Source organism: Battus philenor, unplaced genomic scaffold (assembly GCF_028537555.1).
Source record: "Battus philenor isolate CCGP_79_NKW_IND1 unplaced genomic scaffold, ilBatPhil1.0.hap1 SCAF_4, whole genome shotgun sequence".
Lineage (NCBI taxonomy): Eukaryota > Metazoa > Arthropoda > Insecta > Lepidoptera > Papilionidae > Battus > Battus philenor.
The window spans coordinates 15,420,808-15,434,827 of record NW_027181704.1 but is presented as its reverse complement, the minus strand read 5'-3'; the positions used below and the strand labels follow the sequence as shown (position 1 = coordinate 15,434,827).

General features: G+C 33.3%; 1 protein-coding gene across 1 annotated transcript in view; it reads left to right on the top strand.

The window, feature by feature from the left end:
- LOC137928584 (uncharacterized) overlaps nt 1-14,020 on the top strand; it is a 58,855-nt gene that overhangs the window by 19,793 nt on the left and 25,042 nt on the right. The window contains exon 6 of the mRNA XM_068771462.1: nt 2,275-2,454. Within this exon, the coding sequence (XP_068627563.1) occupies nt 2,275-2,454 (180 nt within the window). The remainder of the gene's footprint in view (nt 1-2,274; nt 2,455-14,020) is intronic.

Sequence of the window (14,020 nt, the reverse complement as noted above, 5' to 3'; positions counted from 1 at the left end):
TATTGGTCCCTTTCTTACTGTAATAATCGCTGATCTAGGAATAAGAATGAAGGAAGGATGGTGATGTACGAAAGAAGATATGAAAGAGAAGTGAAAAAAAGGGTTTGTGAATGACAGAAGGAAAGTATATGCTATTGAGAAGGATGAAAGGAAAGTGACGAATATAAATAAAATATTTACATGATAATGTAAAGTCGTGCATCGAACACAGTTAGGGAAAACGAGATGCAAATCAAAACAGGGACCATAAAAACAAGACAGCCAAGGCATATCAGAAAATCGTCGAGCTTCACCTTAAAAAAAGGTTTTAAGGGTAAGCTCCCTCTGCGCTTTGCCACCTGAAATCGTAGGCGGCAATGAGAGCCAGGTAAAAAACAGTACAGTAACAGTACTTTGTAAAAAAAAGTGATTAGCTTTATTTTAGATTTACATTATCGCGATAAAACCAGTACATACGTTATCATGTACAGTGACCGCATGTGACCGTTCCGCATTGTGTCATTATCTAGGTGACGTTAAAACGAATCTTTGTCCTTGCCACGATATCCTGGTGGCGAACGCTTTATCAACCTGATGATATAAGATAAAGTTTATAACTGAGGAATATATTAGACGTGTTATCGACTATTATTTAGATCTATGATAATCTATAATGGCAAAGGAAAATAAGATAAAAGATGTAAGAAATAATTAAGTTTAATTTTTTTGATAACAGGAAGAAATGAATGTAAGGTGATGTCCAAAAGAAATGAAAAGAATGATAGATACTGTGTTGAAAGGAAGATGACGAACAGAAGAAAATATGAAGCGTGAAACAAGAAAATAAAATAAAAATATATTGAACCCTTGTAAAACAAGTCTCGATACTACATATAAGGCTGAAAGAGAGGTTTGGTTTACGTCTTATGTTATGTTTCTTTCTTTTATATATAGACTATATACTTTATATATATATACTTTATATATACTTTATATTTTATATATAGACTATATACTTACACACTTTTCTATAAACATATGTCCTATACTAATGTATAGGACATATGTTTATAGAAAAGTGTATATAGTCTTTTTTCGAAAAACTGCAGAAAACCCGATATGTACAGGATGTGAAAATAAAAACGTAAGTATTTATTGAAATAATGACAGCATCTTAAAAATGTTAGGAATTATACCTTTTGGCAACTGAAAAAGATAATATATTTATATTACAAAATTTTGATAAAATGTGGACTTATTCCTTCTGAAATTATTATATTCAGAAGCTATTAAAAAAGAGCTATCTAACCTAGAAGGAAAGTAAGCAACTAGTAAATCTTTTAATAAGTAACAAGAAATTTATTTATTTGATCAACATGTTAAAAAAACCGAAAGTATCAAAAAATGGACTAACCGCAATTGCTTCTTAGCGGCTTATATATCCTAGTATGGGACCTTAGCAGTGGTAACTCAGCGGTGGAGTAGTGAGTAAGAGTGAGAAAGAGTGAGACTTGAGATCGTAGGTCGCGGGTTAGTTTCCCAGGATACATTCCTATATAATTCACAATTTGTGTAATAATTATGAAGGACGGCTACTGCTCACAAACAAGTTTCCAGAGGATGACCAAGAGTGGTGCCTGCGTTAAATAATTTCTAGAATGTTCTAGATTAATGTTACGCTGAAAATGGGTTATGTGCTTTTACGAAACAGAGTATGGTCTTACTATGATATTTTGCAGAAAAGACCTATTCAAATTTATTGTGAATCTTTATTGTTTGATAGAGGAATGAGCAAATAATGATGGAATAATTCGTAAATAGTATCAAAAATATAATTTGCTTAAAATAAATATGGTGTCATCGTCGTCATGTCAGCAGATTGAATCCGAAAGAGCTCCTAAAATCGCCGCGATGATCGGTCTTGCGCTATATCCAGGGACTTTCCGCAACTTGGACTCTGTCCTTGGTCTACCTGTGATGACGCATCTACCGGATCGTGGTCGCCACTCAAGAACGCTGCACCTGCGATATGCCCCTCCCCCCACACTGCAGAGAAGCAGTTCCTAGAGTTACATCGGCAACCTTGATTCTTCTGCGGACTTCTCGTCGTTGACTACGACGCCGCGTTTACCAGCACCTGGTAGATATAGAACCTCTCAGTCCCAACAGTCTTCGAATGAGCCCTGCATACAGCCATTTCAGACGAGCAGTAATTCTCCTGCGGATTTCCTCATCTGTATAAATTGTATTCCAGGTATGTTAACAAAAATATAAAGTGATTTAAATATGGTCCAGATTCGTATCCAGTACACCGAAGATGAGCAAGTCCCTGTGGCGGTTGAGCTGGAGTCTGCTGAGACAGCTGCATGCCTTCGTCTACTCCGCGCACGACCGCTCTGATGCAGCGGCGAGGATATACTACAAGTTGGCGCTGGAAGCCAAGAAAGACTCCGAGGAGTACAAACTGGATAGAAGGTATGTCTTATTAAAATTGGTCTAGGTGTAACACATATATATATGTATACATAGTGATTTATTATGAGTATAAAAGAATTGAAGAGTTGAATCTATATCTCATTTGCTGTGAATTAAAGTAAGGTACATTCTATACATAAATTAATAATAATGGTTTCAGAGGTTATAAATAACGTAATGATAATATAGGAATAAAAATGATTATTGTTTAATGTAAGTCTCTGAATTTAATATTGTTACACGTAAAAAATCTTATTTCAGAGTGATCACTTCATGATTTTTAATGAGCTATACATTCATCCCTATATGTTTTGTACATATAATGAATCATACTGTACATCTATTTATTGTAAATTTATTAGATGCAGCACCTTTAAAGTTATGTTTCATACAATAAAATTTAAATTGATTTTTAGGTATAATATATTCAGTATATTTTCAGTGTAAGGTTTCAAATTGTCTATAAAATTATTTTATGAAAAATTCTACAGTATTACTAGCTGTACTCGTGACTTCGTCTGCGTGGAATTTAAGAAAAAAAATTATTTAGTTTAGTTTTTAATTTTTTTTCTTTTAAGATTTTTCTAAAATGAAGGAACTACGTGTTTATATTTACAAATATATTAGCTGTGCCCGCGATTTCATCTGCATAGAATTTAATAAAAAAATATTTAGATCGTTCACTTTTTTTAAGATTTTTCTAAGAGCATAAGTTAGTCCTTATTACATCAGCTACATGCCAGTACAAGTCTCGTCAAAATCGGTCAAGCCATTTCATAGAGAGACAGACAGATAGGGAAAAATTAACCCTTTCCACTCCAAGGCTGTTATGTAGCATCGATAAAATTTAATTGAATTATAGTATCTTGCGGTTCTAGAATATGTTTTATTCATTCGTGATTCAAACATTTTAGTAACAAAAATCTTTCCTGTTTTAAAATTTTCCGGAAAAAGAAGTATTACACCATGTCGAGTATCACTCGACAGTGGAGCTTGTGGAACAAAATCAGTGTCGAGTGACACTCGACATTGGAGTGGAAAGGTTTAAAAAAATTTTGCTAAATGTACCGTAAATATATTCATATGCATGTAGTAAAAAGTGATAATTTTAATATTACAAACAGACATACCAATTTTATTTATTTGTATAGATTTTTTCCTAATGTCATATATTCATTTTACGACAAAGGATAACTTATGTGACCTTTTGATTCCAAGGTTGACTCAGTTATCTATCGTTGTTGCATCTTTATAAAACCGTCCATTCCATAGTGCAAAGATTTGTTATACTAATAAATCAATTTATTGCAGTTCGCAATTGATAAATAGGCTTTATTACGAAAACTACGTAACATTATCATATTAGGTGGACAGGAAAGTAATGTCGCTTTCTTAAGTTAAATTCACACGACTACATTTTTAACAAGTTTTAATTCTAATCAACAATATGAGTATATTCACCGTCGTCATCAACCTTTTTCCATCTAGTATACAAAATCAATGCCGAGGCGGTAAAAATCAATCGGTTTTTCTGTATGTCGACAGAAATGACATTACTTTCCGGTCCCTAGATGGGTCCCTAAATGTGCCTTATACAGATTTTAATACAATGAAATTGTTTGTATATCTTAATAATATATAATTATTATTATTTTAAATTGGATTTACATTTTGCATAAATTCAATTTTCATCAAATAATGTAATACCGAAATACCGATATTTTTACATAAATATCGGTTTTTAATAACGGACAAAATCGTCCGGAATTTCGAATGAAATCCGGACGTTCCGGATCCCGGAATTCCGGTATTGTAAGTTTTTGTTATAAAAAAGAGCCATCAGAGCTATTTACGCCTTAGGCCTGCGAATCTCCTTAAGAAATCCGTTTAAAGAAATCAATATTCTTACAGCGGCTTCACTATATATTTATTACTAGCTGATCCCGCAAACGTTGTTTTTCAAAAAAAATATTTTTAATTTTCAATTTAAAAATAAGGGTTGATCGCAGAGAGGTGAAAATTTAGGGTTGTATGTTTTTTTGTATGTTGTATCATAAAAAAATAAAAACAAAAAATTTCTCAAAAAAATAAAAAAAATTTTTTAAGAGTGAACAACCCTTATCACTTAGGGGTATGAAAAATAGATAGTAGGCGATTCTCAGACCTACTAAATACGCATATAAAATTTGGTAAAAATCGGTCAAGCCGTTTCAGAGGAGTTCAAGTTCGAACACCGTGACACGAGAATTTTATATATTAGATAATACTTTATACGTTTACAATAATCATAATAAATTCGAAAATATAGATGTCCATACCTGTACTGCCTGTACCAAAGTTTCAACTGAATAAAATCTCCAATTCATTTGTAATAAACGCAATTAGATATTTTAATGAAATTCCGTAAAACATTATTGGTATACCAAGTACAAAATTCAAAACGCATATTAAAAGTAAATTGACGTAAAATGCTTATTATTCGATAAACGAATATTTAAATGACGAGAATCCTTGGCAGCGATGTCGCCTGATTATTTTTATTTCATTTAGGCTATATCTGATAAAGTGTATATGTATAAATATGTATTGTTAAACTTTATTAAAATATGTGTTGATGTGGAGTTTGTTTCTGCTTCTCGTCCACAACTATAACACCGATAAAACAATGCTAATGATCAATAAGAGTTCTGTCAATATTTATTTAACCTACTTTAATGTTGACTCTACATTGCTCCGCAAGGTGTTATAGATGTGAAGAAGAAGCAGGAAGAAGTTGACGGACGCCCACTACAAGGGATAGGCCTCCCCCAAAGATCGCAACGATGTCTGGTCCTGCGCTGACCGAATCCAGCGACATTCCAAGACCTAAACTAAGTCGTCGGTCCATCTAGTGGTCTACTCTCGCTGATACTGTATCAGCTCGTGGTCGCCATTCGAGAACTTATCGCCCCTACGGCCATCGGTTCAGACGAGTAATTCTTCAAGCCACATCGATAACCTTTGAGGTGGATATACCAAACTCTGGGTTTGAGATCTCATTGTGGTATTATGGTATGCAGAAGACACTAATGTTTATCCTCTAGAAACGTTTTGTGACTGTGGAAATCCTATATACTCGTAATTAACGCACAAAGCGTGAATTATATGTAAGACTGTACTAGGAATCGGACTCGCGACTTAGACCGCATTTCTCATTCCTATACCGATGGGCAACCACTGACCAGTCTTTCAAATATTTAATTACACGAACATGAAAACATTTGATAAATTTACGCAGTATTTTAAATGATTAGTAACAATTGCTTACATATTTGATACATCAGACGCATTCGTTTCATCGCACACGCATTTTATTGAGTTCCATTAATTAGGCGGAAGGCATAAAAAACATCGTAATTCAACATAATGGCATTATTTTTTCTATAATGACGTCATCACTTTTTATCAAAACTTCTTTAATTCCGGTTTTAGATATAAAAACTTAGCGGTATATCTATATACATAATATTTCTGTCTGAAGGCGAAGGTCTTTGACCAGCGTGTATTGCGAGTACAGTAATACCCCTCTTTACGCGAGGGATACGTTCCAAAAAAAATCGCGTTAACTGAAATTCGCGTATAACGAGGTTTATGATTAAACATAGTCAAAAATTATTACAAAAAAATACAAATCATTTTAATCAATCACTTTAATTCTAGGAACACTTTATGCAACACATACTCTTATTTTTTACGGAAAAATACATCTTTTGTCTTTTGGGTAACGTTTTGTTTACGTTCTTGTAAAATACGTTCATAACACCCAACACTGTTATTAATTGTTTGACAGATGGTCAAGACACCATAGAGAAGTTGATGACTACATTATATTTATACGCACTCTTTCGCGTAATTCGAGGCATTTGAGCGCGAAATTTGCAATTCGCGTTGTAGTGAAACCGCGTATAACAGGGTCGCGTAAAGCGGGGTATTACTGTAATGATATATCCAAGACGTGGTAGTTACGAGCGTAGCTGGAAGAACCGCCGCTGTAGTGGCTCATGTAACCGATGGATGTTTTTTTTTATTATGGCCCCCGCTATTGAGAGCCTTTCGTACTGCTCTTGTGTGGGACAGGGACTATTCAACATTATTTAATTTTTTCACATTATTTTTTTATTTTCATCATCGTCTTTCATACTGTAAATATGATCTTTCGTTCTTTTTATTTTTCCCACAATTCTTCTGTCTTTCCCTTTCGCTTTGTAACGCCTTTCATACATCCCTCATTACTCTTTTACATTTTTATTATTTTATTTCTATATAGGATTATTACAATATCACTTGGTTTTACATTTTTTTTTATTTTTGTTGTATACATTTTTATTAGATTTTATATCTATCAATTACTATACTTATTATTTTTCTAATGAGTAGGAGGAACTCTTATTTTGTTTTTTCTTCTCATATCAGGGAGGCTATTGATTCCTCCCTGATTTTCACACCAGACCGGCACTCGTAGTCGAAACCGATGGATGTTAAAGCCGAAAGGTTGTTTAGGGAACTAAAAGCCAATAGACGCGGCGTGGGTCGACCCCTGCTAGGTGTAAAGTTAGATGCGGGCAGCAAAAGAACGATCACCGTAGCGAACTTTGTGGCAGGCATATGCTTTGCAGTGGGTGTCTATCAGCTGAAAAGTAAAGATAGTTTAGAAAATTTAAAATTGGAATATTTAAAAATGTGTGTGGTATCGATTTTGAAATAAGGTTATTCCATTATACCATTTAAATTATTTTTATGTTATACCATTTAAAATCGATTTTTAAATCGATTTTTTTAGCTGATACGCTTATAATGAATACGTTTCTGTGTTTAAATATATGTTTTACAGTACCCGGGCATAAATATTGCATATCGATCTTTGGAAAGAGACAATCGACTAATTTCGGCTTCGTAGAGCGTTATCTCCGTCACACACTTCCTATGTGACGTTTTGTCAGTCGTGTAATATTTCAATATTTATCGCCGGGAATTGTAATATATATGTTATTCTTATATTTTAACAAGAACAGACAAAAACTCAAGACGTGTGTAATGTTAATGTTTGCCTGTTTGTTTATTGTTCTCTCGTGTCGTTTCAAAGTCACTCTTATCATCAAAGACTGATTGTTTAAATTGCAATGTCGCGGTAAATGACACCGTTGACCTTGAATTCAGTCATTACCTATATAGTACACCGGTATTATATACATTAATGTTTATCTTTTTATCCTTAATGATTTCACGAAATATATAATTGCGTTTCATATAATCAGAGATTCGATATACAAATCCATATTTATATGGTTGTTCTATTGATAAGAAATTATAGAGACGGCTTTAATATGTTACTAATTTTTATATAAACAAAAGATATCATCTTGTGTTTATTTTCATATCTGTTTTAGTGCTATGAACAGAAACCGCGTTAAAAAATATTGCGTGTAGTATAAAAGGTAGTTTTCAAACATAAAAAGTATTTTTATTCGGTAAATACGGAACGCATAAGAAACCTAACGTAAAAAATAATTCAAGACCTTACGGAACATGTCACCTGTCGCAGATAGAAATACCAAAAATTTAATGGAATCAGGCGTTACCTTGCGGAAGTCCATCCATTTATTGTATTGATTAAAGTGGTTTAGATAATTAATAAAATATTATTTAAAATGACACGTCAAAAGATATGACCTTTTTCACATCAATGAAAAGACGAAAATGGTAATTTTCAGATCATTGACTGGAGAAATTCCCACAGTATTTTTTGTAATGAACCACCTAAAAAAGCATACTTGAAAAAGTTATTAATATATTTTTTTATTTAGATCGACCATTTAGTGTATTCGATTTTTGATTTGTATATATTTCATCACCCTACATACGCGTGTACAGTTATGTCTCTAACTTTTGCTGATGAAATGATGATGATTTTGTTGATGATGTCATCTGTGGTTTATTTTAACAGGTTGGTACAAGTGTCCTTGAAGGCACCTAAGAGACTTTTTATTATTCTAAGTAAGAAAAGAACCAATATTTAGCCACTTTCGCACATGCAGTAGTAGTAGTGCAACAAAGTGCACCACCCGCCAGCCCGCTGATAAATGCGCAACAATGCGAATTATACAACTACCACCGTTAAATAACTCGACACGTGTTTCACCCCTCCACGGGGCATCTTCAGGAGTTATGTTACACCAAAAAGTGAAAGACTCTATTTTGGCACTATTGTTGTTGTTGGTTGAGTGATTTGGCGGTGGCAGTTGTGTGATTCGCATTGTTTGTCGCATACGCATTTATCAGCGGGCTGGCGTGCGGTGCACTTTGTTGCACGACTACTACTGCATGTGCGGAAGTGGCTAAATATTGGTTCTTTTCTTACTTAGAATAATATTATAGGCTGTTTCTCACAAAAAAACTGTGGGAATTTCTCCGGTCAATGATCTGATTTTCGTCTTTTCCTTGTTGTGAAAAAGGTCGTGTCTTTTGACATGTCATTTTAAATAATATTTTATTTAATTATCTAAACCACTTTAACCAATACAATAAACAATCATTTTTCAGCCCATAGACGCACACCATAAGGCATATGCCTCCTCCAAAGTTATCTATGGGGGGGGGGTGGTTCATAATGGGAGGGAGGGGTTGACGATCATAGTGTGGTATTATGGCACACAAAGAAGGACTTGTTTATGAGAAGTGGCAATCATATGTAATAAATGCCCAAATGCGTAATTATAAGATTGTATCCCCGGAATCGAATCCCCGACCTAAGATCGCAGGTCTTATTCCTCCACCGCTAGGATACGACTGTAACAAATGAATATTGCGTATAAAATATTATATAGCATTAATTTGTTTTTGTTTCATGCACTTAATTTTAAGAACATTTTTTATCTGTTATACAGTATTTTATCTGTATAATATACGACAGTATTAATATAAAAACATGCAAGTCGTCTTTTATTTATTTTTTTATTATCATCGACTTATACGGTAATCAATATGTGCATCTGTTAGACACACACACATGTGCCCGCTTATGTGTAGGTGTGTTATAATAGCTTATCACGAGTTATTTACCTACGTGCTATTTTCTAGAGCTCTTTATAGCGTTTATTTTAGCTCACTGTTAATTTACAGTTTAGTTCCACTAATTGGTACGTCGCTCGCTTTTGTTAAAGCTTTAAAGGGCTGAATATATAGCTCATTTGTTGTTAATTAACGGATATGATGTTCTCAGAAATAACGTTAATTATAACATAAAAAAATGAAATTAAAATTCAGATTACTAAAATTTTAGTTATTGTTGACTTTGTCCTGTTAGAAGTTATTGGCCTTTTGCACGCCTATAAGGTGTCAGGGTGTTTACTTTATACAGGCGGATTTAAAATATGCGTAAAAACTTTTACACCAATAATTAATCACGCTGTATATTTCCAAGTTGACATTTCCGTGATACGAAATTTTTACACTGCGTAAAATGCCGCCACACGTCATCGTGGTTGCGTTTGACATGTGTTTTCGCGGGATTTATTATCTGTGCCACTGGGTTATTTGTTATTGTAACAGATTATCTAACACATGACCTTGTCGATTTGAAAGCTTTGCGTATAATCATATTTGTGCATTATTTTATGAGGAAAAATTGAATGATAATTGGTGGGTGATAAATTTTTTATCATTATAATAGTTTAATATATATAATCAAATTTGGAAGCTATATATATTTTATTATTTTTGTCTTATTTAAAACTGCAATAAATAAGTAATTAAAAATAATTCTCTTGTAACATTTAACATCAGTCAGGAAAAAACTGTTTTTGCGAATGGTATATAAGCATTGTAATAAAACTTCATTCATCACTATTTGTGTCTGCTGGCTGGTGAGTGATGGCATTAAAAAGAATATACTCGAAATAAAGAAACTAATTAGTAAAAATGATTACGCAATAAGATTATGGAAGGAATTCGATACATTTAAATTTTACTTTCAAAAATGAAAAAATGCAACACAATTCGCGAAAAATTTTTTGATGTTGTCAGGCAGTAGAATATAGTAAACTTTTAATGACATAGATTCATATCGCTCTAGTCGCACATTTACGGATAAAGTAGACGCCATTTGTAAAAAAGTTTTTTTTTTAAAAAAAGAAGTCCTATTGCTACAGCATCACCAGCTACATAATGACAAAAGGTCATCGGACTGAATGGCTCCTATATTTTATAGTTAAATGTAAATAAACTGTGAAAAAATATGTCTCTAACATTCATAGAAAAAGCGAAAGAAGTTTTTCCTTAATCTATCATTTGCGCACCTTTTTTGCGCATATTTTTTAGCGACCGACATAATCATGACAGAGTCGCACGATCAAAATGTTATATTTAATTTACTCAATCGAATTCGTTAAACAGCAATTAAAACGAATTAACACAAGTATCGAGGCATTCCTCTCGCTCGGGGTCATATGTCAGTTGTAGTAATTGGCGCTATCTCTTCAGCTCTGACGTCACAGCTTTGCACTTTGTTAGGGGTCCCGTCAACAAAGATTGTAATATAAACATAATACAGTTAAGTTTTGTTTTGTATCTATTAAAGAACATCTGTATTCATTTATCACTTTACGTTATATGATTTAAAATTGTATATATCGGTGAAGAGAGAAAATCTAATTATAAGTATTATTATTAAATTAAGCATTGTAGCGACCAACCGACTACGTTTGCTCGTTAACGAACCCGCTAACTGACGTACCGTAAGTAAGAAAAGGACCAATATTTAGCCACTTCCGCACATGCAGAGTCTCAGATCTCAGTGTTTTGCACTAATCGGTGTAACATAACTCAAGATAACACTGAAGATGCCCCGTGGAGGGGTGAAACACGTGTTGAGTGATTTGACGGTGGTAGTTGTGTAGTTCGCATTGTTTGCCGCATGCGTATTTGTCAGCGGGCTGGCGGGCGGTGCACTTTGTTGCACGACTACCACTGCATGTGAGGAAGTGGCTTAATATTGGTCCTTTTCTTACTTAGGATGGACTTCCGCAAAGTAACGCCTGATTCCATTAAATATGACGTACCGTACGCCAGCTCTGTCCTCTGACTTCTGCCTTTGATTTTTAATTATAAAGAAAACTTCTCTCCTAAAGTATCTTCATGCGTTAAAGCACTAGTAAGTTGATCTAAAGGTGATGTATGTCTAACTGTGCAAGTTCTGCAGATGAAATGATGATGGCGGTGAAACCTGTTTTATTTCCGCGCGTAGAGAAACTATACAAAAAATCCCTCCTTTTCTTTTCGGAAACCAATGCCTTCCTCATTTTTACGACGCGTGATATCAAAAGAAATGCTGTCATACTTCTACTGATCATGACGGGATTCCGCTCTAGCGGATACTCTTTAGTCTGAATGCTAAATGCGTAATGATAGCCAAAGCCGAAGTACCCTACTGAGTGCCTATGTGACTGATCAGTCCATGGAGCGTTCACACAAGCAATCTAAAGGTTCCGTAGCGTTTCTATCCGGGCGAACTATAAATCTTCACCCATCGGAAACTTCTCAGAGTTACTCAAAAAGAGATTTGGGATAAGTGCTTCTTCCCCTTTCTCCTTCTCCACCTAAAAAATTATCTGATAGGTAGATTCATCAAGGCATCTGTTTCTCCGGCCAGTGTTACATATGATACTATGTTAGATATAAGTTTAATGATTTATTTACAAGGAAGTTCAATTTGATTGTAATACGACGTACAATAGTTATCACTGTAAATGACGCAAAGTAGTCTTCTTCTTTTAAGAAGATAGATGCCCACTGCTGGGCATAGGTTTCCCTCAAAGATCGTCACGATGACTGCTCTTGCGATGTCAGTATCCAGCGAATTTGTGGTTTTAAGTATGTCTGTCTACCTAGAGGGGAACCTACCCTCGCACCGTCTACCAGCACGTGGTCACCACTCGAGAATGTTCGGAATGTTTCACGATTGATGTCATCAAATAGAAAGAACTGAATGTGCTGGAATAATCAGATATTCTATCTGGATCAGAAGCGGTAACACCAAATATTTTGTATTTCAAAACCGTGGAAAATGTTATGACGTTGTATGGATTATGGTATGAAAATGTACCTCAGACACACAATTTTCAAATTGTTCATTTTATATACATACATATGTTAGATGCTATATTTAAAGTAAATCTAAAAAGTTTAACCGATTCTCATGTTAAATAATTCATTTGACGTCATTAAAGTTTATTTTAATTCTAAACAGGCATTGTACTGTTAAATTTATTCCATATTCGATCGAGCAAACGTAACGTAATTCTAATTACTATATTTATAGTTTTAAGAAGTGTAATTTTGATAATGCCGTTTTGTCCATAGCCCGCTCATAAAAAAATAAAAAAGTCTCTCAAAAAAAGGGAGATATATACACATATTCAATTTTTTAAACTATCATTTAAAAAGAGAAACCGTTGACTTTTTAGCATGCTCTTAGCAGATCAGCCTTCCGTGGCCAGTGGTAACTTCTATTTTTTTTTAAATAATCGACGATACAAATGTGCATCCGTGTAAATGCATACTTATACACGCATGCATGCATATATATATATACACTCACACACACACACACACAAATATATATATATATATATATATTTATTGATATTGTGAAGGAAATTAGAGAAAAATTTGAAAGGCATTTAGGACGAAACATGAGAAATATAATTTAATAAAGCCCCTGTATATCCATGGTCGGGGTTGAACAAGAGATGCCAATCACGGGGCAATATAACAAAAATGTTCTTATAAATAAGAATAACTCCGATCTAAAAGATATAAACACAATATCCTTATGGATTTTATATTGTTTATAATAGATTATTTAGTATATAATTCCGTATATTAATCGTATATATCTTAGAAATTATTACTAATGTATTAATTATAAACAATACGTTTTTGACCTTGTAGAGGTTTTAGATTATATATTAGATACGATCAATATACGTGTGGTGTTATGATTTGACGACAGATTGAACATCGTACGTTGTACTTTATTGGTGAAGTGAAAAAAAAATTATCAACAGATTATAAAATTAAATTATAATTTGTTAGATAATTGATCATATGGATCCTAAATTAAATCCTTGTATACCAAACGTTATATTACATTTATACGATATAAAAACCTAAGATTTATAATTCTTAGTAAACATAGATATGAAGAAACGCAATCAGAAAAAAAAATTGGAAATAAAATAGTGTAATTGTAAAAACAAAGGCCTTAATGTGTATGATGTGATTTTATTTATTCATTTAATTTATTGGAGATAAACAGTAACAAAAGGCAGTAAGAAAGTACAAACTTAGAAGCTTGACATGTAAAATTAGTTGCAATTGTTACCTTATAACTATCTCACTGAGAACATTTAATGATTTATAGTCAAACAATGACAGAACAAGTAAAAATATTACTAAACAGTGATCAAAGATTATGGTTTATATATTTATATTATGTTTGTTTATATGTATATCATATATTTATATTATG